Source organism: Triturus cristatus, chromosome 4_2 (assembly GCF_964204655.1).
Source record: "Triturus cristatus chromosome 4_2, aTriCri1.1, whole genome shotgun sequence".
NCBI lineage: Eukaryota > Metazoa > Chordata > Amphibia > Caudata > Salamandridae > Triturus > Triturus cristatus.
Window position 1 is genome coordinate 174,300,197 of NC_140586.1, and position 27,455 is coordinate 174,327,651.

General features: G+C 45.7%; 1 protein-coding gene across 1 annotated transcript in view; it reads left to right on the plus strand.

Annotated features, from left to right (window-relative positions):
• Positions 1-27,455, plus strand: part of LOC146833288 (inactive dipeptidyl peptidase 10-like) — a 574,623-nt gene that overhangs the window by 47,622 nt on the left and 499,546 nt on the right. The window contains exon 2 of the mRNA XM_085601000.1: positions 26,035-26,149. Within this exon, the coding sequence (XP_085457126.1) occupies positions 26,035-26,149 (115 nt within the window). The remainder of the gene's footprint in view (positions 1-26,034; positions 26,150-27,455) is intronic.

Sequence of the window (27,455 nt, forward strand, 5' to 3'; positions counted from 1 at the left end):
AATCCTGCCAGTTCCACCAGTACTAGACACATTGTCAATTTGTTTTATCACCACACAGAGGTTGAGATGATGTGCATGTCTCATCCATTTACTAACCACACCTCACCCCATCCGTTTTCCCAATTGCTGCTTATTCAATCTATACACATCTTATGTACCGCGGTATTGTACTGTTGTTCTTCAAAGTTAGTTGTTTATTCACATCAGACTGCAAATGTATATACCCCTTAAAAGTCAGAGCTGTACACTAAAAGAAACCAGATTACAAGAATCCGTGACTCATGATCGTTCGGGCCCAGGAACGGACATGAGTACATCAGGGAAGGTAATCGAAAACCAGGCATGGATTCATGCGTTTCTTTTTCAACAGATCATACAGATATTAAAAAGTGAGACATTTGCCTGCTATATAGTTATTTCTACATCTGCACATGTATATGAAAATGACAATTTAGAAAAATACTTGCATTCCATTTTCTCCGTTAGGGGTTTGCAGTTTTAAGAGCATGAGTTATCAGATATGCCATCAGAAAGTCTCATTCTCAATAAATTAAATTAATTTTATGTCTCTTTTTCTGATATTATTTTTTAAATATGGTAGTGGCATACTATTGAGCAGTCCTTTCACTGCTAAAGCATTCCATCGTTTTTACCCACACATTTCAATTGTCATTACACTGAATATGAATAGTGATATGACATGAGCCTATTTCCTGAACTGCACTTCCACATATTATTAGAAAATGCCCTGTATGCTCATATCACACTATCATACGTGAAAGTAGGCCTGTACTGTGGGGACAGTATGCTTGTGTTTTTCACCCAGTGGCTGGTCTAGGGTTGTTGGGACGGTGATTCGAGTGGGTGTATGTCCCGGAGTGAAATAGGAGTGCATATCTCAAAACAATGACTGATGTGGAACAGAACTACAAGAGAGCAAATTGTTTTCACAGCACTTGCTTGTAAAGATAACGAATACAAAACACAGAATCCCGACCCAGGCACTGAGAATTCTGAAGCAAACCTGAATAAACCCAACATGCGACATGGGAACCAAACCCTCTGACAAAAAGACACTGATCTCAAAATGTCCCAATAGACTTTACAAATAAGGGCTAACAAGTGTCAGGCGGACAGGAGTGGCCATGGGCGACAAAGGCACCAGGTAGGACCTCGGGTGGCTTCCAGGGCACTCGTTTCAGGCAGTGTACACCTCCCCAGCCCGCTGTCAGCCCCGGGGGCAGGGCAGCCGGGGAGGTTCCTCTGCGTGGTCGATGTTACATTTGCAAGCGCTGTTGGCTAGCTGGTTTTGGGACATGTATCGCCAAGCGTGCTGTGTGTATTTCTTCAAAATGGCTATCCACTTTCAGAGCCGCTGCTTCCACTGGCTATGATGCTTCGTTGTGCAATTGCGAAACATACTCTACAATGGCTCAGCGAGGGTTGAGCCACTACGACTGAATGCATTAATACTTGAACGCATTTCACTGCTTAGAAATATTGTGTATGGATCGCTCTAATGGCGTAGCCAGTGTGTAGTAGAAATGCATCGCGTGCTGTTACCTGACCCCTCTGCCCCTGTTAATGCTTTTTGCAAGCTCGGTGCAGAAATGGCAGCTTCCTTTTGGCATTGCTTGCTTGGAAACACGTGTACTCAGGAGAGCGCTTCTGTGCTGTCTCTGAACCCCTGCGCCTCTCTTGCAGTCGCGGCTCGCGGGGGGAGGGGGGGGGTCGCGCACGGGGGGGGAATGAAATATTTAATAGAAAAATAAAAAACTTACCTCATAGGCGGTCCCGTCCACGCCACCTCGCTCTCAGACCTCTGATCCCCTAGGCGCCTTCACTAGTAACGGTACTGGAGGAGGGGCCTGCCAACCCCTTTCAGCCAATCCTGGCGCTGCCAGCAGCGCCAGGATTGGCTGACGGCACAGCTTACGCTACGCCCGCCGCCTGCCCATTAGGAGGCCGAGGGGCTCCTAATGGGCATGCGCAAGGCAGTAAAATCACAAGTACGCATGACTGGGCACGGAGTAAAAATTAATCTCCATGCCCACTCATGCGCACTTGTGCTGCCTTTCCCTGGCTTGTGACAATGCATGTCAGTCAACATGACGCCGGACCGCCCACGGTCCGACGTCATGCTGACTGACATGCATTGTCAGTTAGTTCTCCCCCACCCTCGGCGTCTCTGAACTTAAGTAAACTAAGTTCAGAGACACCGAGGGAGCTGCGGGCGTGGGCGGGGGGGCTACGCCCCAACGCCCCAATGGACGATCCGCGCCTGTCGTAGGTGCGTGGAATTTGAATCGGCTGTTCAGGTGTGGAGGGCCTTGTGTGCGTGGGTGAGTATCTGGAAGGTGATTCTCACCTTGACGGGGAGCCAGTGGAGTGTGCGCAGGTGCTGGGAGATGTGGAAGTGTTTTGGCAGGTTGAGGACCAGTCTTGCGGCGGCATTCTGGATGTTCTGTAGCTTGCGGGTGAGGCTTTTGTTTATTCTGGCTTAGAGTACGTTGCTTTAGTCGAGTCTGCTGGTGACCAGGGCGTGAGTGACGGCCTTTCTGTGTTTGAGGGGGATCCATTTGAAGGTCTTACAAAGGAGGCAGAGGGTGTGGAAGCAGGATGATGAAATGGAGTTGATCTGGCAGTCCATTTTGAGCTCAAAGTCCAGGATGATTCCCAGGTTGCATGCATGGTCCGTGGGGGTTGGTGGGTTTCCGAGGGCGGGGGGCCACCAGGTGTCGCTCCAGACATCGGGGTTTGGGCCCATGATGAGTACTTCTGTTTTGTTGGTGTTTAGTTGTAGGCAGCTGTTTTTCATCCATTTGGCAACGGCTTCCATGCCTTCTCGAAAGTTGTGTCTGGCGGTGGTGGGTTCGTTGGATAGGGAGAGGATGAGTTGGGTGTCGTCTGTGTACGACACAATGTTCAGTCCGTAGGTCCTGACGATGGGGGCGAGTGGAGCCATGTAGACGTTGAAGAGTGTCGGGCTGTGGGAGGAGGCATGGAGACTCCGCAGGTGGTAGGTGTAGGGTCTGAGAGGAAAGGGGGGAGTCTGACCCGCTGCGTTCTGCCGGAGAGGAAGGAGCAGATCCAGTCGAGGGCCTCATCCTGGATTCCTGCATCGTGGAGTCTGCGTATTAGGGTGTGGTGAGAGACTGTGTCGAACGCCGCTGAGAGGTCGAGGAGGATGAGGGCTCGCAAATTGCGAGAGTCTCATTAATATTAATAAACCTCGCAATTTGCGACCCCATTAGGAATCGCAAACAGTACGCAATACACTGTTGTACATCGGAAATTGCGCTTTGCAAATTGCGACTCGCAAAAGAGTCGCAATTTGCGATGCACAATTTTCTTGGTTGTACATCTGGCCCTCAATCCTCAAAGTAACAAAAGGGCAACATGAGTTATAAATTCACAGTCTTAGGGGCGGCAGTGGTAAAACACCAAATTGCTATTCACCAGCTATATTGCAATGTGCAACAGAAAAATCATAGAATAGGGAGTAGTAGAAGGATCCCAAATTAGGGCCACCAAGAAAGAAGACAGCAACCTTGGCTGAAATCTATAAATTATCCGACCCATCGAATGCTTGACCCCCATAGACGTCACCACAGTAGAAGATATAGACTCGAGGATCTGCACCTTAGTAGTGTCAGCATAATAGTGACCGGAGCGTGGACTTTTGGGGGGGGAGACAGCGACGAAATGAGGGTAAAATTATGCAAGGTAGAGCAGCAAGAAGGGTGAGAGATCAAGAGGCAAAGCAAGGTGTGTGTGTGCCAGAGGGTACACAGGAATTAAAGATATAGCAGAGAGAGGTAAGAGATGTGGACGAGAAATGTAAAGGTGATAAACACATAGACAGGTGATAAAGAGACAGCTGAGAGTCAGAGAAGGGAACGCCGGTGAGAGACGTTTACAGTTTGAGAGACGTGATATAGACAGAGACGAGAAAGTGATAGGTAAGAATGACAGAAAGAGGGGGATTGACAGGTGTGACAAAAGTGACAAAGAGACAGCTAGTGATAGACAACGGAGAGGCAGGAAGATGTACGTGAGAACTTGTTAAAAAGATACAATTCAGATATGGACAGGTAAGACAAATAATAAAGAGGCAGCTGAGAAAGCATTGTTAGACAGGTGAGAGAGGCGAAAAAATACTGATAGTCTGTCTGCATTGTACGAGATATAATTTTCAACATTGTTTAATAATTATAGTTCTGAAAATCAAGAAGGTGTGTGGCTTTTCTTCCTTTGTCAGTTGTATGCTCATTTAGTTCCAGAGAAACAAATAGGCCCCACTCCTTTTAAGGGCCCTGCGACAACGGATCAAAATAATATTGATTTGATCTTGAAAGAAAATTACAATCAAGTTTTCTTAAATTGTTTCAAAAAGATAGAAAAAATGAATCAACTCAAAGAAACCAAAATGTTACATTAACTCTATAAATGGCTGATAAACATAAAAACGTATTAGGAAAGGGGCCTCAACAGGGTTTAATCCAGCACAAACTCTTTCAAATGTTTCCAAAACAATGAGCCAGATTGAGAGATTTTCGAAAATGGTCAGACACACTTTTAAACCAAAGATATTGCCTGTGCTGATAGTGACCACTTCCTGTGTAGGCACGTGCTTCCACCTGGATCTTGAAACAGACTAGCAATCCTCGTGTCAGCACCCTGCTTTCAGAAACGGATTTCCACCCTTGTGCTGTGCTTTTAGGAGCTGAAGCTCTGAAGCTGTAACTATGTTTTCACTTGAGAAAAATGTTCATTGGGAAAGGCATGGTAGGACAATAATATGTGGTGAAATTTGCAATCTGATCTAAGTGAAATTCTAGCAACTTGTTAGGCTGTGTCAAAGGGCACGGGTGAAGCCCATCTTGTGTCTATGGAACACAGGGAAAAGTTCACTAGTTGACAATACCTGGAACTCACGAAATTCTGTACCTGGTGTAATGGTCACTAGAAAATCCACCTACCATTCGAAATTTGTCAGGACCCATCTATGCATGGTTTTGAACTGGACTGAACTGGTGTTAATTTGTTTATGACTATTTCGGCTCCCATGCTGAGGCAGGTGCTCTAAATGGAAGAAATTTATTTTTCAAGTTTAAAAAAAAAATCCTGAAAAGTAGCAGTCTTTGAGAAATAAACCTGCATGAGCAATTTACTATAAGCAGGAACAGCACTGCAATAACCCTTCGACTTTATGATTAATATTGCAGCAGTGCGCATGCCACATGTCACATCTGTGAGGTTTGTGCTTTCATTTGCCATGTTTCGGGTCATGATTGCTGTCCAAGTAACAAAAGCTAATTTTTCCACCTTTTGAGTGAGTAGTAAGGTCTTCTGAACTTTCTCAGATTCCTCCATCAGCCAGCATACTCCGATGTTTATATTGTATGACCTCAATAGACAGGCAGGTTTGCGGTAGACAGTTGCGTTCTGGTTCCTCAATTGGAAGCGTCATATATGGATAATTATATACGGTCAGAAAATCTGACCTTTTTTTGCAGTTTTTTACACTACGAACCTGGCCATTGGCCATTCGAGCGTTTTAAGGGAAGCAACCTTTAAATCGGAGCCGGAATCACGCTGTGCTTTCACAAGGTCAGCAATAGAACAAACGCATCGTTGGCACGCATTCGTTTAGCACGAAAGTCATTACAACGACTTGCTTTAAGGGGGCACATAAGGGGAGTGGTGTTGGATTTAAAGTCCAACACCTTCCCTACTGTTGCGCAGACTGGAGTTGGAGTAGTAAATTATACTATTCCAAAGTCCAGCGCCCTCCTAAGGCAACTCATTGTTATGGCTTGCATGCTAAAGGAATACATCATAACAACGCATTCGTTCTAAAGCCGGTGTTGTAAAGGCATGCACAACACACCACACTTTACAACAGAACCAGACTGTGTGAAACTTGCTTTTAGGCACAGGGAGATTAATGTCCAGATTTCCTAACATTTTGCATTGTAGTTACGCCACTTTTTTGGGGCAGCCACAACACAAAATGGTAGTTGGTATTTACTAAGCCACACAAGGGTCGTAGCCTTGTGTGGCCTGTTAAAGAAAACGTAAAGCAATGCTGCCAGCAGGGCTGCGTTATGGTACACTGCATCTGGGAAGTATTCCATTGGTTGAAAATGGGCAATCTCATGCAACCATGGATTTTGGTGCATTCCCTCATTTGCTAAAGCTAGTTAACCTGGGGGTGCGCCAAAATACTACGCCTTCCCCAGTGAGATGTAATGAGGGAAACATCAATATTTCTCCTAGTTATAAACTCCTTCTATGCGTGATGCATTCTGCATCTCACATAGAAAGAGGAGATTGCATTACAAGATTGTTTTTGTGCAGGAAGGTGTCTCTTCCTGCACAGAAACAATCCCGTCCATGATGCAAGTACGCGTGCAGCATGGCACATGGGTGACTACGGGGCGAACACCCATCGCAACGATGTGCTTACTTCGTGGGCACATCACAACGCAATTAGAACATCGCATTAACGTTTACATTGTAAGGCACAGGAACGCGTTAACATCGTAAGATATAGCAACGTAAGGCAGAGCAACACAACTTTACAATGCAAACGTTAATGCGATGTTATAATTGTAAGTACAGTGACTAGTGACTGTTAATGCGATGTTGAACGTTAATGCGACGTAATGCGATGTTGTAAGATGTAAACTTTAATGACTATAATTCTGCGAGCCCAATATTGTTTCTTTCACACGCACACAGCACTGCTGTTGTGCGTGCCACTACTACATTTCACACGGCTGATGTGCGTGCCACTTGCCCGTTCATGGTGAGGTGCTATTGTTCACACGGCTGAGCCCAATATTGTTTCTTTCCTATTGTTCACACGTCTGTTGTGCGTGCCAATTGCCCGTTCATGGCCGTTCATGGTGACGTCACAACCACAACAAATGTTAATGTTATGATTGACTATAATTATGCGAGCCCAATATTGTTTCTTTCACACGCACACGGCACTACTACATTTCACACGGCTGTTGTGCGTGCCACTACTACATTTCACACGGCTGTTGTGCGTGCCATCTGCCCGTTCATGGTGACGTCACAAGGTGCTAATTATGCGACTTGCAGTCCAATATTGTTTCTTATCCGTTCATGGTGACGTCACAAGGTGCACTTGCCCGTTCATGGTAACGTCACGAGGTGCTAATTATGCGACTTGCAGCACAATATTGTTTCTTATCCGTACATGGTGATGTCACAAAGTGCTATTGTGACTATAATTGTGCGAGTTGCAGTCCAATATTTTTTCTTTCACATGGCACTACGACATTTCACACGGCTGTCGTGCGTGCCACTTGCCCGTTCATGGTGACGTCACAAGGTGCATTTGTCCGTTCATGGTGACGTCACAAGGTGCTAATTATGCGACTTGCAGTCCAATATTGTTTCTTATCCGTTCATGGTGACGTCACAAGGTGCACTTGCCCGTTCATGGTAACGTCACGAGGTGCTAATTATGCGACTTGCAGCACAATATTGTTTCTTATCCGTACATGGTGACGTCACAAAGTGCAATTGTGACTATAATTGTGCGAGTTGCAGTCCAATATTTTTTCTTTCACATGGCACTACGACATTTCACACGGCTGTTGTGCGTGCCACTTGCCCGTTCATGGTGACGTCACAAGGTACATTTGTCCGTTCATGGTATCGTCACAAGGTGCTAATTATGCGACTTGCAGCACAATATTGTTTCTTATCCGTACATGGTGACGTCACAAGGTGCTATTGTGACTATAATTGTGCGACTTGTAGCCCAATATTTTTTTTTTCACATGGCACTACTACAATTCACACGGCTGTTGTGCATGCCACTTGTCCGTTCATGGTGATGTCACAAGGTGCTATTGTTGGGTGGTGGATGTCACAAGGTGCTATTGTTGGTGGGTGGTGGTATTGGTGGATAGGTCATTGAAAGTCGTAAATACAGTGACGTGGACATTGAAAGTCGACGGGAAAACTACACTTGGGAGCAGGAGAAGCAGCCCGTCCACAGCTGTCATGGTGACGTCACATGGTGCTACTGTTGGTGGTTGGTGGCATTGGTGGATACTTGGGAGCAGGAGAAGCAGCCGAATATTGTCTTCCAAATCTTCTTTTACAGTAACCTCATTTTTGTGTGTGTCATATTATTTTAACCAGAATAGCTTTTCAGTTATTGAAAACTAGATGGGTGAGTGGGTGTCTCTCGCGCCAATGTCACGCAATGTAATGGCGGGCCGACGGTGATGAGGGATGGAAAAAAAAACAGTTATCTTACACAAGTTTTCCTTTTGCTTATGGAACAGCTTGGGCTGTTACTTGCGTGTTGGCTAAGGCAGACACATTTCAACTGCACCCTAAATATATTTGAACCTAAAGAAAATTGAGTAAAACGTATAGAAGGAAAACAACAGTGCTCCGAGTAAATTTAAATTATTTTTGATGCAAAAGTCAGGAAAGGATTAAATATTACATTAAATTTCAGCGTGTTATTCTATTCAGCGTTGCTTTATTATTTGAGTTAATTGTTTCACAGACTTTAAAAGTATCAGTTACGAAACACAGTTTTGGTTTAGCATTTTTCATTTCGTGTAGCCTTGACTTTGGAGAAGCACTTGCTTGTTTGTGCAAAAGGAGCTTTCACTGTCCCAATCTGTTTTAATATTATGTATGGCCATTTGCGGGTAATGTGAACAGAATCATGCTTGGTGTTAGGTCATAATTCTGGCGACCAAATGGCTGGAGACACGGTGGGTGACACCTTTTATACCCCCCATAACGTTTTCCGGAATATTTCAAGGAAACATTTCAGTAATGTTGCAATTTACATTGGACGATTTATTGGCTCAAAAAAAAATGTTTTCTGCAGGGCACAAGTCCTAGAAAAAGAAGTGGGGGGACGCTCCAAGTTAGGTGCTGTCACCGAAAGTGACGTCACAACAGGAAGTGACATCACGAAATGTGGTCCCCTCTAATTAACAAAGGTTACAAAGCGATGGGGGCAGGCTCAAAGGGCAAAGCAGAATGTTTACGTTGGAATTCGTCGCCGTATTGACACTCAAAGAAGCGGGGAAATTAAAGCTGCGCTTGTTCGGTACGTATTTATTGCCCACAGTAAATTTGCCGGTCTCCATCTGAAATGCATGAATACATACTGACCTTTTCTAATATATGGCCACGAGCACCCGTCTGTCATACTGAACGGCTCCATCACCGTGATACAACTTAAAGAGCTCTGTTCGCCCTCTCTCGACAATAGGAGGTGAGGTTTGGTGAGTGCTGAGCCCGCGGGCAGGTGCAGACTCGGGTACCGGCTCCATCTTTTGGGCAGGGGGGACGACGTCCACCCGGTAAAAACCCGGTAAAATAAGTGGGGGGACGCCGTCCACCCGCGTGTTACCCTGACTCGAGCCCTGGTTTTCTGGAAGTAAACATGGAAAAGAATTTGCGTTGTGTAAAGGGGGGGGGCGTGGGGGCCGGGGGTTAGAAGCGGGATCATACTTTTTCAACAAAACTGTGGTAGGACAGATGCAAGCGGTACAAGAAGGGAGAGAGGGCGAACACACATTGCAACGATGTGCTTACATTAAGCGTTGTAATGACGCGCGCTTTCACAGTTTGCGAGGTAATAGACTTCGCAATAGGTTACACGGCATCGGCGTTGAAACGCCATGCGTCGTGAAAACTGCCGATGTGACAGTCTTCGCGATGTATAAGTCGCGTGGTAAAAGCTCGCGTTCAAAACGTTTGCGATGTACCGACATACATCCGACTGCGTTAGCACTAGACAGCCACGAGTGCTCCGGGAGAGAGGTGAAGAGCACCATATATTAGTAGATATCATGATTTTCAGCACTTTCCTGTTCCCACAACACAGCGCAGCAACTTTGCTTGCTACCCTAGGTTGCATGAACTTTTGATAAATATGCCCCTGAGTGCTTTGCCCAGCATCACAAGATGTTGAGCTGAGAGGAGGAATTGAACATAATCTACCATGTTCCAAGGTTGGCTGCTCTAGGGAACATCTACTCCCCTCACACCATCAGTGGTCAGAAAGATAGCTGATATGCACCCCTTGAATAGCGCAAAGTTACATTGAGTGCTGGTATTATTGGGAAATCATTTGAAAGCATCTTGCCTGATGGTTGATGTTTGGTGATTTGGGTGTGAAGATTTGGTATGTTCTGTTTGCTTTTGTTGGGAACAGGTCTCTGGTACTCCCCACTGAAAAATGATCTACAACAGTGATACTCATGCGGCCCTCCTAACCTTTACATGCAGACCCATGGGCAGCAACAGCACTGGGTCGAATTCACAGAAACAATGCATATATATTGAGGATGACTTGAAGGTGGTGTACAATGACAGATATGGCGAGATTGAGAACCCAATTCTACAATTTCAATATTTGATGGAGGAGCGGTGATTTAATGCTCCCCTCCTATCAGACATGAAGCTGACTGGTCGTGATGTCGATTTGTACAAATTTGATTTTTCAATTTAAGTTGGCACATAGGTGCCATATAAGCCAAAGAGCTCAGAGACTCAGCCTGTGCACCCTCAGCTCCTGCACCTTGCTTTGAAAAAGGCCCATGAGAGGTTTGATAGCTGTCATTTCTCACAATATATTCCTGAGTGAAGGGCTGCACCAAAAAAGCTGTTTTCTGTCTTTCTTGCAGCAATGCACGGAGTTCATTGCTTTCGACAACACAGCATTTTATCCTCCCACAAGCCCGTCTCTTGTGGTCACCACCTCTGCAGGTCCTTCTTGTGGAAGTGAGCATAAGGTGTCAACAAAATGGAGGAGAACGCCACCGCCTGAACAAGCAGGAGAGTTCCCGGCTTGAATATCTGTATCTTGCTTGTAACACCTGGCACCTGCCATGAAAAAGAAAGAGCTTAAGGAATAATATATACACTGTCATCACACAATGGATATTAAAGTGGTTCCAACTAGGCAGAGTACATTGTCTACAATGCTTTGAAACACGCTTGGACCCTCTCTGACAGAAGAAAAATCAACCAATCTACCATCCTGATAAGGGGATATGTTGAGCCACTGAGGCCTCAAATGCACCATCGCCACTGCTTGCTGCTTGTTCAAGAATCTTGTTGCAAGCCTCAAATCAAGGAGAAGAACCTGCTACCAATAATGGCCTTTGCCCGCCTCAAACTCCAGGAAGTCTAGACCAGCCATAAAATCTCCTCATTGCATCGTGGGAGCTCTGACATGGAAAGCCATCACTGTGACACGCTCTCTTCCAACACACGTTAAATTGTTTTAGACCCAAGACTGGACAATGAGATAGACTTCTAAGCCCATCTTATCTTGGAGGAACACTTTGCATTGAATCTTCACTGACCTCTTCTTCAACAAGATAAAGATCACGTTTCACTGTAGTTAGCTGCAAAGATGGAATATCTGATGCTTCTTTGTAAATGTCAGACTGTGGCAAAGAGCTACAGCTCCAGCGACACTTTTCAAAATACAGTTCATCCTATTTGTGCACAATATCTTGCACTTTTCTGGCCCAAGGGGTATGTTATAAAAGGCACTTTAGAGCTAGTCGTCCTTTGGGTCAGGGCTCCAGCCAGCTGAGGCTCTACCTAATCCCGTCGCCATTGTTGCCACTGGTGCAAATGTTGGGAGTACAGCAAGATCCAGGATTCTCTGCTGAATTTCTGGTTCAAAGCCTGGAAATTTAGCCCATATATGACTCCTGATAAACACTCAATCTGCTATTTCAGCTCTATTCATAGCCAGACTGATTAAATGCTTGGAAACTAATGGGCCATCTTGTAGTAGAGCTTCAGCCTTCAAGTGCTGCTCATCTGGAAGGAACTTAAATCCCTTTTTGCATCTTGTCCCAATTAGGTCTGTCAAATTGACCGAGAATAGCAATAGAGCTTGCGGCTCTCTTAATAGCCGCATCTGAAATTCAGACCCCTACGTGCTTGACATCTAGTGTTTTTCTTTTCTGTGTGTGGAGGAGCACCACAAGCACAGAGCCTCTCCTGTCGAAGGGTGATCATCAGCCAGGAGGATACGGAGAATGCTTGCGCTTTCTCCTACAGCTCAGGCCCGCGGAACGCACTAATGACCATGAATGGCACCATTCAACTGCTGAAAATGTTTTCCCGTTGAAGCGTTCTGTAGCAGCAAATATTCATTTGTGGACGTTGATGGCAAGTTCCCTCGTGCCAAGGCCTTTCTTTTATAGGGATCAGATGATCAGAGAGAGCTTCAAGGCACTCGCCTGAACTACCTATAGTTCACTTTTTCTAAGGCGGTCAAATAAAATTCTAATGGTTGGCGGCTCCATGAAAGATTTTAAGGATATATACATGAGAGAAGGTCCATACAATACACCTCAAATGGACATCATTTACATGGTCAGTGGTTACCGTGGAAATCTGGCCTGGATCGGCTTCTTGCGTATCAGCTTTGGAATCTCCTCGGCTCATTGGACAATTCTCTTCACCATAAGTGACTAGCATTGAAATGACTGGGAGGCTGATGGAATTTTCTGCATGACTCCTGCATGGTATATAAATGTCTACATTCTAAAGAGTCATGCGCCGATTGCACTACGAATGGATGTGATGATTATTTCATTTTGAGCAGGAGATAGAAAAGAATACACAGAAATGCTTTTTGTTTGTAAACATCCCCTCAGGTTGCACAAACCTGACCATGACGAGCCAAGCTTTCATGTGGCTTCTGCCTACCTGTCTCCCCCTACCCTGGCCGCGGTGTTAGGGACAAACCTGTAGACTTTGAGTCTGAGGAACCAGGTTCGAATCTCTGCGTTGGATGAACATTCTGTGATTAAGGACAAATCATTTAATTTCCTCATTTCTATAAGCAATTAATGGTGAACTTGTGTAATGTAGTGGATGCTTTTGTAAAGCGCTTCGAGTCAAGTTTCCTCTATATAAAAACTTCCAAAGTTGCACAAACCTTTAGCATAAGAAATGTTTCTCTATAATAATCTGGGCCACGTACAGGATTTACACGACAATCGCCTTGCGTTTTAGTGCACTAATATTTTATGTTTTAAAACTATCACTTTTAATAAAGTACTTCTCCGTGCAGTACTATAAAGTGACGTTTTAATGACAAGGCTTCCACTCGCCCCAAAAAAATATTGCATTTTGAAGAGATTGTATTATATTTTAAGTGATGTTAAGTGATTGACACAGCAAACATTTTCAGGGCTCAGCGCGTGCAAGGGCACTAATATCCGAGCCAGACACTCCGCTCGACTCTGGCTCTGCTCGCCCCGTTAATTTGTTGATTCGCCCACCTCTAGTGGAACGTTCTCCCTTTAGATTTCTTAGTCATATTCCCATTAAACGAATTTGAGTCTGCACTGAAAACACACTTTCCTCAATCTACTCCACAGAACATCTATAAGCAGAGCTTGAGTGGGAACCAAAAACAGCCCTGGCTACAATGTTCAAAGCAGACTCCTCTCCCTTCCTGCCTCTCTCCTTCCTATCTCTCTCTTGCTCTCTGTCTCTATTTGCCTGCTCTGCTTGCTGCCTTAAAAGATGTAGATAGAGGCAGCAGCCATTAACCTTCAACCTTAAAAAACCAGCCTTGAATGGCTCCAGCCCCTGGGGAAACGGCCGATGGAATAAATGGCCAATCCGGCCCTCCGTATGAGCCAGATCCAGCCCTCCCCAAGTTAATTCTCGAATTTATAGCAAATACCTTTGTCTTCTTGTGTCAGGGTTGTGACTGTTTAGTCATTTTATCACAACTCTCCATGGCCCTGGTGATTGTTATCCCTCACAAATTTTCAAACTGCCTGATGTGTGTGGCTGAGGTTAATCACGTAGTAGTTAACTGAAGTGCAGCCACATATGACAAACAATTAAATTTATGTTTTCATAGATCGTTCTTTATTGTATACTTTTTATTATGCCACTCAAGTCTCATTAATCTATGTGAGTGGGCAGCCTCATCTGCAGAGAAGCAGAGAGGTGGATGTATTCCAGGTTGCACTGACACAAGAGGCTGAGAAGAGACAGTCTTCTACTGAAAAATAAAGTTGAGAGAGCTGGCTCAAGACATGACGGGCATTGACAGTTGGGCGGTAGATACTTTGGCTTTTGTGAGGGCCGATCTAATTTTTAAGAAGTTGTAAAACTCCATGTCCGCCAGACCATACCTCGCCTGGAGGGCTGAGAATGTAATTGGGTATGTGTTGTTTTCTAGTTGATGGGGGAAGAGTATTCCTTTCTTAATCCAGGTGTCTAGGGTTAGGCTTTTGCCTTTGTACCTTATCATGCTATTGGCCCAGCGTGATTCCAGTTTAGACCCTTTAATACTATGCTCCAGCTTTTTATCGACCATAAGTAGTGCTACTTTTGTGTTTTTAAAAATAGATTTGGAGGTAAGTGGGTATAATCTATTTGTTGTTAGGAGTGCAAGGGGGCTTAGATTATTAGGAATGGCCCTCTCAACCTCTAGCCAAGCCGGGGTGTAGCCGGCAGGTGGAGTAATCCAGTATGAGCCCTGTTTAGCCAGTAAAAGCCAACTGATGTAGCCTGAAATCCGCTAAATTCACCCCTCCTAGAATTTTTATCTAGCCTTAGTTTTTTGATACTGATCCTTGCTTTTTTCCCGCGCCAAAGGAAGTTAGATATGAGGTTTTCTCACAAATATACAAACTCCTCCGACCAAATTCCTCTAGACTTAATGGTAAGGTTACAGCCTTCTGGGGGCAACTGCACCCAGAGCCACCAAAAGAACAGGACTGGCCCGCAATATGGAGATCTGTCTCACGTAACAAGATCTCCCCGGTTTTCTCCCAAACCAAATACTGGCTACTACACAAGGCATTTTGGACCCCGGCCAGGCTATTTGCACTAGAGCTTAGAAAAGATGCAGTATGCTGGAATTGTAATCAGGAGACAGGGGACCTAGCCTACCTTATCTTTCAGTGTACAGTACTTAAATCATTTTGGGACAAATTATTTGCCCTCATAAGTGGTTTTTTGAGTGTACTATGGTCAGAGACTCCTTTAACTTGCCCACGGCATGCATAAACACAAACTTGAGAAATTATTCTGACACTAACCTCGGCAGTGAAAATAGTTCTTGCCAATTGGAAGGACACGAGTAAGACCACATACAAGAGCTGGTTAAACTGGATCATCCGTCTCAGAGGGGCGGACAACATAGCACTACAAAACTCCCCCTGGAAGCCGTCTTCCAGGTCGCTGTGGAACTCATTGGACACGTTTCTAGACTCTTATGAACCCCCATGTACAAAGTCCTCACCGTAGAAACATAATTGGTGACCTCAAAGCGGTTTCACCTGTACTATTGTATGTAAGCAAAATATTCTTTATTATGCGTACCAGTACATCAAAGTATGTAAAGTTACCAATGATGTTCCCGTGTGCCAAAATATGCATTGTCTAACTGTGCCCCCCCTCTCTCCTCTACTTCTTTCTCTTCTCTTTCCCTCTTCCTTAGCCTGTCCCTTTCACTCCTACCACTGGACGCCTGATTGGGCTCATAGGGTCCATAATGGCGCATTACCCACATGCTTTATACACACATGTAAATTTGGACACCCTCGCTTAACCGAGTATATGCTTTCTGTATACCCTGTGAAAACCAATAAAGTATTTTGAAGTTTAAGACATGATGGGCATTCTAGAGAATAATGGAGACAGTCCGAGAGACTAAGGCCTTATTTACTCATTTAAACTCATTTATACTTTACTTCGGCCTCTGGGGCCATTAAAGTGCATCGATAAAACAGAAAATATACACTTCTGATTAAAAACAGTGAGTGTTGTCAAAAATCTTCTATACAATAATCCACCCACAAGTGAAAGGCACAGAGCACACACTACATAGGTACAGCAGGGATGTGGGAACATACACTACGACATAGGCCAATTAAAATACAACCACTCATAGGTAAAATTATTTACAAAGGCATCCATTTAAAAATAAACAAGTTATAAAATGTGTGCTAAAATAGAACTATAGGACAGCGATGCAGGGCATATGGCTTGGTTACAAAGATACTCGCCCACCGCCGATTCATACAACTCTTCAGCCCCCTTGAACCTACTTTAAATAGGCCCGACGAGTGTGCCACATACAATTTAAGAAATGCGATACGGCAAAAACAATTGGTGGGTGAGTGTCATACTTTAGTACTCTGTAAGCCTCTATAGAGCGCACAAAACCAAAATTTTTACATAGTTGGATTAACCAACACTTGCGCGACCGCCGATAGGCGGAGCAGAGGAGCAAAACATGTAATTCAGACTCCGCCTTGTATTTACAAGCAGTACATTCACCCGTTTGGTCTCTCACCCATTTGCTGGTATGTACAGCCAATGGAAGTGTCCCCAGTCTCAGTTGCATATACAGTTTCCTGGCCAGTGGGGGTTGGACAAAATCTAAAAAGGTTTCCCTACTGTATACATCCTTTATCATTAAAAATTCTGCAGTTAAGCGAACACTTGAGGTGCTTTCTCGGATAGACGTTAGCTTGGCCGCTCTGTAGGAGTTGACTAGGTCTATCCTGGGAAGCTTAGCACACGATGTCTCTGGCGTGCTCCAAAGATTCAGCCTGCCCAACTTAGAGGCGAGGTCCCTTATATGGCAGAGCCATGGAATTTTCTTTATAGTGCAAGTAGATAAAAACTCAGATAGCTCAGCCCTAAAATCAGACAACTCTGGGGTCACCCACAACCTCCGCCAAAAAGTTAAAGGTCTCAAGGAAATCTCCTAATCAAGCGGCCTCATTCCGAGGTCCATACGAAGGGGAATTAGGGGGTAGCTGCGGGGTAAGCCTAGTAACTGGCGCATAAAGTTGTTCTCCACCTTTGCCAAATTGCCGGTAGGGCAATGTCCCCAGAGCTCTGCCCATAAAGTGTAGCACCCCTCGCTTGAGCTTTATAGATTTCCACCACAGGGGCGGCTGGTTTAAAAGTTGAGGATCTATATAATTTCATTATACCACCCACTGTCTGTGTTAGTCTAAGCCTTGCTTTATCCAATTGTGGACCCCATTCAAAGTTCTCTGCCAAGGTAACTCCAAGATACTCAAATATCTTGACTCTTTCTAGGGGAATACCATGTAGGGAGGGGTTTGGGCAAGTTGTGCGAGGAGGGTAGAAGACCATGTATTTTGTTTCAGCTAAATTGATCTCCAGGCCTCTTGACTTACAGAAAGTTTCAAAACCATCTCAAATATGCTGGATGCCCATCGGCGATTTTGAAAGTAGCAGAGTATCGTCTGCAAACATCAGCGCAGGGACCTCCCCTGTAGCTAACTTTGGAGCATTGTTGTCCCTAATTGTTTTAAAATAGTCGATAAGACCATTAATAAAAAGACAAAATAAAGTAGGGGGTAAAACTCATCCCTGCCGTACCCCCTTTTAAACAGGGAAACGGGAAGTGAGTCCCCATGCCTTCCAAAGCGTACTTGTTCAAAGTTGTCAAAGTGCCACCTCTTGATAACATTCAAGGGGTATGGGGGAATCCCTAGGTCACTCTACACCCTCCAAAGTTTTTCTCTTGGTACAAGATCAAAGGCCGACTTCAGATCAACAAATATTAAGTAGAGGCTGCCACCCTCTATAGTCACCGTTTTCCAGAAAAGTAGTTGTAATCTAAATATCTGGTCAACGGTCGACATTTTTGATCTGAAGCCGGCCTGGTAGGGACTTAATATTTGGTCTTCTTCCAACCAACCCTGTAGGCGGTTCAAAAGCACCCGGCCAAAGAGTTTCTGGGGGATATCGATTAAACTAATCAGCCAATAATTAGAGGGTGTAAGGGGACAATCTTTTTTAAGTGTAGGGACGATCTCAGCCCCGCGCCAGGTGTCGGGGGGGGGTTCGAGCCCTTCAGTACTGCATTAAACAAAGCACACAGGTATGGAACCCATATTATGGGTTCTTCGCGGAAAAGATCCCCGGGAGTTTATCCAGACCTGGGGCTTTGTTGCAGTGGAGCTTGTTAATAGCGTTCCTCACTTCAATACTAGTGATCTCCATTTCACCCTCTAGTTGGGCCACAGGTACCGTGCTGATGATGCTAATATTGTCAGAGCCGGCATCCATGTGGGAGTATAGTGACCCAAAATGGGTCTCCCAGGTTTCAGGAGCTATATTGGGCTCGATGGCTGGTCTCCCTTCCCTGTCACCCGTGCTCACTATTGCCCAGAAAGTTTTTTAATCTTTATCATTCAGAGCACTCCTGAGCGTTTCCCACCTTTCATGTTCCCAATTCATTTTCCCCAGCCGGATGGACTGTTTATATCTAGCCCTGGTGAGTTTAATTTGCGGCCTATCGTTGGCCTTGACTGTGTCCAAAAGACACCGCTTGGCCTTGCGACACTGGTCGTTAAACCAGGGACAGTTATTATAACTATTTTCTCTGGCACGGGTTACCGGGAAGAAAATCTCCCCCAACTTCAAGGAAAGCTCCGAGTGAATTTTCCCTATCGTATCTAGATCCGTGGTGGGACCCTCCACATGGACTGCCTCCCACATTTTGACTAGGGATGGCATAGCTAGCTGGTAGATTTTAGCTAACTTCGCGGGACGCTGTTGAATGTGGGCCCATCTCACATTTCTTCTGTTGTTGGTCACCACTGGTGCACTATGGGAATTGACAAATGTGAGAGAAAGATTGGCAATACCTAAATCCCATTGTCTGAGGGTCAAAATAAAGGCGTTGTGGTCACTATCCTGTCTTTGTTCAATACAAAAATCGAGGACTTTTCCCCAAAATCTTGTTTCCACCAAAATGTAGTCGATGTGGGAGACCTGGCCTACTCTATTAAATGTAGTCTGTCCTGGTTGGTCAGATTTGGTCCGACCATTACATGCTCTTAATGAAAGATTTAAAGTGAGTGAATTTAGCTGCATCGCTAGTGGGGACCATGTTTTAATGGGTGTGGTGAGGGGGTTGGGAATGGACCAATAAAGGTCTTCTTCCGTTGGGGCAAAATGTGAAGGATCGGTGAGGGGTTCAAAGTGACAGTTAAAATCTCCTCCCACAATCAACCATGTCCCTGGATCCAGGGTTGGGATGATATCTCCAAGCAGGGCAATGATGGGCGATTCTTGGCTGTTGTTGACAGGGCGAGAATACACATTTATTAGGGCAATTTTCACCTTTGTTGGGAAGGAGAGCAGCACGCACTGGATGTCACCTGTAGGGGTTGGCAGCTGGTCCGCCCTGCAACCAAGGTGGGTGGCTACCCAGATGACTAAGCCACCAGAGGTTCTCCCCCTCCCCCCTGTGGAAGCTAAGATGTTAAAGGAGGCATAGCCCACCCGTTAGAGGTCTTCCCTCGCCCAGGTCTCTTGGAATATACAAATGTCATATTTATCAACAAAGGCGCCCCATTCCGCACAAGGCAGTTTATTTTTAAGACCTGCCACGTTCCATGATAGTATCCTCAACCCATTAGCGTGCCCACTCGCCCCTCTTGAGACCCCTGGGATTACATCGTCTTGGGTTAAAGAATCACTAAAGTCAACTACACAACCCTCGTCTGAGTCCCCCCTCGGTATACTTTCTCTACTTTTTTTCTCCCAGGGGAGGATCGGGTTGAGCATCAAGGACCACAGGTGATTTTATTCTTCCTCCTTTCTGGATGATCATGAGGGGGGTGCGTGGACTGCTACCCGCCATAAGTTGTTTCGCGCCCCACCTCTCTGTGTCCTTGGGGTCATGACTTACCATTTGTGTGAGCCCAACCTTGGGTAATCCCTCTCTCAGTCAGTCTACCTCCTCCAGTGCGTCATATCTGTTGTTCACCGGTACATTAAAAAAAGGGTGCCTATTAGGGGCATCCCATCTACCTTCTGGAGGAGGCCCTGTGCCAACTTCTGAAGATGGGGGTGGAGCACAACTTCTTAAAGATGGCTGTGGATGTGGGTAAAAAAAATTCAGAGGTTGAAGACTCATAGCTGTTGTAAATTTGTGGCCGTTAGTGGTGGTATTAAATAGATTGGTCACAGTGTGTTTTTTTTTTTAATTTATGATTACACACTCATCCTTTTCACTTTTTTTCTCATTTCCCACCCACCTTACTCTACGATCCATTATGACCTCTCCTGCTCTGGCATAATCAAAATGTTTATGTCTGACAAGCCAGAACAGGCATTTGTTCCTCAGCTCTAGGTGGGTTTCTTTGGTGCCGGGATCAATAGACGGGACGTCTGTCAAAATGGCTACATACGGGGAGCAGGCAGGAGGGATATTTATATCTGGAAGACTTGAGCTTGGGCAAACATTTCTGCCTTCGCTCAAACCTTGTACTATTTGTCTGCTCTCTTTAGTGTTGGTGGCTGAGACTAGGGGGCTAAATGGGTGTCGACTTCTTAGTCGTGGAGACTTGTTGTTAGACCTAATCCCGGGGCTGGTGCTCCTGAGTCTCTGTGGCCTAGGGCCACTTCGGTTCCCTTCTTCCTGCCGCGGCTTAGGGCCCTTTTGTGCTTTCCCTTCCTGCCCCAGCGGTGGTGTTAAATCCTTGCTCTCAACCTGACAGCATGCGTCGGTCCCTCTTGTGGTCTGGCCGGTAAGGTGGTTAGGCAGGCTAGCCTCCCTTGGCACTAATGTTTTCTCCAGATTGACTAGGCGGCTAACAAGGGGTGCCAGTTCTTCTTTAATAATAGCCCTTAGGTTATTCTGCAGATCTACCATTAAATGTAATGCCCAAGGTGGGTATATCGTATCTACACTAGCTGAATCCAGCCCGTCTACTCTAAGATCTCGCTCTTCTTCCCCCTGGGTGCTAGCAGTGATATCCTCACAATATTTTTTTTTTTTGGATCCAGCCTCAGATTTTAATTTACGCTTTCCGTTCTTAGGGATGCTCACAGCATTTTTGCTTTTGCACGTCGCTTTCTTGTGAGATACCGTCTCAGAAGGGGGTGGGGAATGAACATCTACCTGAGTTTGGACCGGGTTTGACTGAGTGTTCTGAGTGGAAGGGGGAATGAACAAATCAGGGGTAAGTGATAGCCGCCTTTCTGTTTGCTTGGTTTCGGAATCCACCACCCCGAGAACCCTCTGGAGCATTTTATCTATAGATGTTGGGGGAGTGAGGGGATACTTATCATTTTAGCTCGAGTAAGGCCTGCCCTCCTCCCCATTTTGTTAGCTGGTGGCAGCTTGGCTCCCAATCCCACACTATTCTGAATTACAACGTCACTTGTCCGACTACTGGGACCTATAGACCTCTGATACCTGGGGAGAGAGATCTGGAATTATGGACTTAGAGGTGATACAGCAGACTCCAAGCACCCCCGCTATAACACAACCAGCCCACTTAGTCCCAAAGTCACTGTAGTCCAAGGCTCCTTATTGCACCCTTGGTCACAAACGTAGGCTGTCTATGGTGGAGGAGTCCCAAGAGGGTGAGCTAGGTACTGAGATAGCGGGTGGGGAAATGAACTGGTACAAGTCTTACCGGTTGATGCTTCTGTGATTCCAAACAGAACAAGCAAAGGGGGAGGCCCATCCCTGCCTCTTCCTGATGCAGATGGGCGCAGACGGGCCCGCCCTTGGCCTGGGCTTTGCCCGGGTGCGGCCGCACGCGTCCCACACTGCGGGGGCCCTGTGGTGATTATAAGGGCCTCCGGCGCAGCGGGAATGACGCGGCTGCAGAGCGCCACCTGGCGCAAGTTCCTCTGGGGCTTGGAGTCCCTGCCGTGCAGTCAGCTCCCAGGTGACAAGGTGCGGGCAAAATCCGGCGAAGTCACATTGCGTCCCACGCTGCGGGGGCCCTGTGGTGATTATAAGAGCTTCCTGCGCAGCGGGAATTACGCGGCTGCAGAGCGCCACCTGGCGCTAGTTCCTCTGGGGCATGGAGTCCCCGCCGTGCAGTCAACTCCCAGGTGACAAGGTGCGGGCAAAATCCGGCGAAGTCACAACGCGTCATTTACGAGTGGCCCTGAATAGTCCAGTTTATATTGGTAGATAAAAATAAAAAAATAACGTGGAAAAGTAGGTTTTTCTTTTTTTTTTTAAAGTAGGCGGCAGGGAGAGCGGAAGCATCTGGGTTGGAAGTAATGGGGGTGAAACAACAGGACGATCGAATGCAACATAGGGAGGGCAAAGGTCATGGAAGCAACACGAGGAGAGCGGGAAGACATCGAAGTTATAAGGGGAAGACAGGAGACATGGAAACAAAATGGGGACGGCAGAGGGACATAGATGCAACAAGGGGGAGGGCAGGGGCATTTGCAGTATGGACAAGCAAACGGGCGTCAAACAGAAGACTGACAAGCTGAGTCATGAATATGAAGCAAGCTAATTAGAGTGACATTGAAAGTCAACCAATGGTAAGCAGTGGGAGTGCTCCAAGGCCCTCAATGTTCATGGAAAGCTCAATATGCATCACATACATAGCTTGCACTGTCTACTAGGCGTGACCTAAAAAAGTGTTTCAGAACTTGAACCTTTACGTGGATGGTGAGTTTGCGTGTGCCATTGCTCAGTCACTACCCGTGTGATTCAAAAAGCGATCAAAACAAGGAAACGTTTGTACTTGCTTGGTTTAACCCCTTTGCCTGTTTACCCTGTTACTCCTTTCTGTAAAGCTATCAGACTGCGGATAGTTAAACCGCAGAGAGATGGCACTCACATCATTATATAAAGGGATACTGACTATAGGCGCATTCTCTGATACATCTGCTTTGAATATGCATGCACTTATGACATAGGTATTCTGCATTTCACTTGTCTAGTGTATGAAAAAAATTAGTTTGAATTATTCTCTGAAATATGCATTTAGTGGCTTCTGTCTCTGATCAGAATCTATGCACTCTGTATATTCTGGTATGCTTCATTCATTTATTGCGCTTAGTTAATTTACGTATATAAACCAAAGAAAATTAAGTGCTCTGAGTACGTTGACCTGCTTAGCAAGTTAATAACTGACTGAATTTATGAGCCAATAAGGGATCCCAATGCATACAATTTTGATTTGGGGAATGACAAATCAGTCAATCAGCAGGAAGCGGCTGGGCGGTGAGTGAGTGATTTGCTGAGTAAGTGGACAGTTCAGTCCAGTCATTGACAGCCGGTAATGAGAATTTCAAGAAGCGATTGAACTCAGGGCCGGATAGGCCTTTTATTCCACCGGGACTTTCCACCGGTGGTCAGGAGCGCTTAGAGGCCAGTTTCAAGAGCCCATGGCCACTCTTGGTGCCTCTGTCACTTTCACCGGCTCACCAGGGAAGGCTGCAAGAGAGAGAGAGAATGAGAGCAAGGAAGGGGGAAGGTAGAGAGAAAGTGATCAGAGAAGGAGAAGAGTAAGGAGAGAAAGAAAGGGATAATGGATGGGTTGAAAGAGAGAGATTGAGCAAAGAGACGAAGGGAGCAGGGTTGGGTTGAGCATTTTTTGCTAGGGATGCCTTTCATTTCCCAGTTCGGCCCTGATTGAGCTGGTGCGAGGTTGCTATTATTCTTATTAATTAGCGTGTGTAAAGCACGCGGGCTGCCATTAGTATGTCAATGCAGCGAGACCACATCAATTTCTAAACTGGCAAGTGTGAAAAAGTGATGTGAATGAGCTGAAAAGGAAATGCACTTGTTGACTCGAGGCTGCTTTGGATAGCAGGAGTTGCTAACTGGTGAATGGACAGGGCGCGCTTTAGCTTGTAAGGTACCTCAGTGAGATACTCGCATGAGCTGGCGAGGGGTTCACTTGGTACGCCGTGGTATGGATGAATGAATGATCAATGCCTGGACAGAGGTCCGGGGGAGAATGGATGTAGACATGTTAAATGTCCATACGTAGGGGCATTAATGAATGAGTGTTAAATGCTCGTACACATGTGCACGAATGAATGAGTGTTAAATACCAGTAGGTAGGGGCATGAATGAATGAGTGTTAAATACCCATAAGTAGAGGCATGGTTCATGCATGTTAAATGCCCGTACATAGGCGCTTGGATGAGCGAGTATGCTTTGGAGAAATGTGTACTAATGAATCCATGTTAAATATACGTAAGTAGGGGCATGGGTCAATGAATGTTCAATGCCCTTATGTAGGCACTTGGATGAATGAGTATTGAATGCCCATATGCAGGGGCTTGAATGAGTGAGTGTTCAACGCATGTAAGTAGGGACATTGGCCAATGAATGATAAATGCCCTACGTAGGGGCATGGATGAATGAGTGTTAAATGCCCGTATGGAGGGAAATGAATGAATGAGTGTTAAATACAGGGAAGTAGGGGCATGGGTTAATGAATGTTAAATACCCTTATGTAGGGGCTTGGATGATGGAGTATTAAATGCCCACATGCAGGGGCATGAATGAGTGAGTGTTCAACGCATGTAAGTAGGGACATTGGCCAATGAATGATAAATGCCCTACGTAGGGGCGTGGATGAATGAGTGTTAAATGCCCGTATGGAGGGAAATGAATGAATGAGTGTTAAATACACGGAAGTAGGGGCATGGGTTAATGAATGTTAAATACCCTTATGTAGGGGCTTGGATGATGGAGTATTAAATGCCCACATGCAGGGGCATGAATGAGTGAGTGTTCAACGCATGTAAGTAGGGACATTGGCCAATGAAAGATAAAAGCCCTTCATAGGGGCGTGGTTGAATGAGTGTTAAATGCCCGTATGGAGGGGAATTAATGAATGAGTGTTAAATACACGGAAGTAGGGGCATGGGCTAATGAATGTTAAATATCCGTACATAGGGGTGTGGATAGATCAGGGACATCTTTAGGATTTTGGAGGCCCTGGGTCAAACCTATTTTGGGGGCCCCTGTTCAGAACAGGTTTGAAATAATGATTCAATGTCAGTTTTTCATGCCCTCTTTGGCCAGGTCACTCACAGTATAGAGGTGCAGTTGTCCAAATTCTAAATTTGTTTACATCTAATATTCAGTGATAGTGATTTTTTGTAATATTGTAACACAGCAGCAGCTCACTAATATTACTGCAAATATTATCTGTGATACCCTGCCATTTCTCGTATGCTTGGTCCTATTGTGATCTAAAAGAAACCTTTTTTATGGATGTTGCTTGAAAAATAAGCAACATTTCTCTGCAAAGTGTCTGTAATAGACTCACACATCAACCACTTTAAAAATAAATGAAAGGAAAACGGTATTCAAAACAGTCTGTTTAATAAGTATTCAAGTTCTCTGCAGAACAGAGCTGGCTCTATCAGAGGGGCCCTGAAAAGCTGGGGCCCTGCCTGGGCCTTCAAACATCTCTGGGATGCATGAGTGTTAAATGCTACAGTAGATGGGGAGTGGAGCTTGAGTGGCCCGGAGACAGTGCATCTGGTCGCCATGATGAAGGCCTCGGTGCACCGGTGCCAGACGGTGACGTGGAATGCTCCTCCCGCCGCAGTGTAGTGATTGAGGGCTGTGACTTGCGAGGGGGAGCCTAGGCCCTGATAATTAGATCTCCCCCAGAGCCCGTGACAGCCTCGCCATGCACACTACATTACCCCGCGCGGCCACCAGCGCCTCTCAAGGGACCCATCTCTGAAGGGAACATGATGCTGTCAGCACTGGCTGCTGAGTGAGGCGATTCTTGTGGCCACGTGCACGGTTGCGCGCGCACACACACAGGCGCATGCAGGGTCACACACAGGCTCCGAGGAGCCAGGCACCAGTGCAGAGCTGACTGTCTGCAGCTTGGGCTCAGTCCCGACCTGCAGCAGGGTCTGCTCTTCCAGTTATGGGAGCCACACAGAGCTCAAGTCTGTGGTGACCACTTCCCTCCAGGTCATTATGGACACTGTTTCCACTTCTGTACATTTCCACAATAGCCTAATGCATTCTGGGTGTTGTAGTCTTGCTTACCTTACACCGTTTTTATTAGACTAACACATTTTAGGTTTCTCTGAGAGCTCTGTAGAGATCAAGGAGTGATGGTGATGTTACCTTCATTAGAGGTTCTGCAATGAACATGTACATAGCAGGTCTGAAAGGCAGAGGGTGACTTGTGACCTGTTCTTTTTCCACAGGACATGGGAGGGTCGGGTCGCCCGCCCCGGAACTGGAAAGGGATCTGCATTGCCATGCTGGTCATCACCGTGGTGCTGTCACTGGTCATTGTGTCTATCCTGCTGCTCACGCCAGGTGAGAACAAGCCCTCCCTTGCCTCTGTCACTCTCTCATTCCCCCCCCAGCATCTAAAATTGCATGAGTCCTTTGATAGTGATATCAGGTACTGTACTTGAAAGATTGATTGGCCAGGTTTAGCAATGGCGCAACGGAAACGCAGAATTTGTAATTTTTGCTCTTTTAGGTTGTTAAAAGGTTAGCACTTCATGGGTCCAGCAAAGAACAAAACACAGGTCGATGAAGCAATGTATTCGAACCAAGAGTGTCACAGTTGGCCTCTAGAGGGCCAATCCATATCTACTGACTATGTAAATTACTCCCATTAAAATTCAGTATATTCAAAACGTTCTTATGCGCATATTCTGGAAATGTGGTAAGGCTCCAGCCCTGCTCAACATACATTGGACATCCAAGTTACTGGGCCTGGAATCACTGACACGTCACAGAGCTTGAAAGAAAACAAGCAAGTACTGCTCCAAGAGTTTGGGACAGGTGTGCCCAAGTGTGTTCCCAAGATGGATGGTGCATGCCGAAATCTGACTATAGCCACTGACTGTGTCAATTACTCCTATTTAGATTCATTGTATGTAATTATAATTATTTATCGCTTACTACACCTGATGAGGCGTCAAGGCACTTTTCGGTGAGTATAGCACGCAACTAACGAAGCCAAAAAAGATTAGTGGTGGATTAGTACAGGGAAATAGGAGTTAATTTGAGCGGTGGACATGCAAATCTGCTAGTTGTATTGAATAGGATAAAGGAGGGATAGAAGAGGGAAGAGTCTATAAAGTGTTATTTGGGAGATCATAGGATTAAGCATAGGTTTGGAATGAGTGAAAGGAGAGATGCAGGCGGGAAGAGCCTCTAGAAAGGGAAATGTTTGGCATGGTTGCCCCACTCACATTGATTAGGTTTTGGGATTGCCGTTTTAACATTTGAAATTAATGCAGAAAATTAGAATATAGGGTTAGGAAGAGCAAAATAACCAGCTTTTACTCCTTTCCTGAAATTGTGAAAACTCTTTAATTGAGGAGTGAGGATCCTGGGACCTAAAATGCCCGCCCGCCAGATATGGAACGGCAGAAGATAGGATAGTACAAGCGGTTAGGGATAACGAACAGTAGAAGCCTTGACGGGGTTTATTGATTGATACGTTTTTGAGCTCCATATGGGCGATTAGCCCGCTGGCATTTATTGATTAATGTGAGAACCTTGAAACAGATGTGTTCTTCGATGGGAAGCCTATAGCGAGGTCGCATGCCAATGCTGTTATATTGGAGTCAGTGGGAGGTGAGAACAAGGGCAGATACGCGTGCCA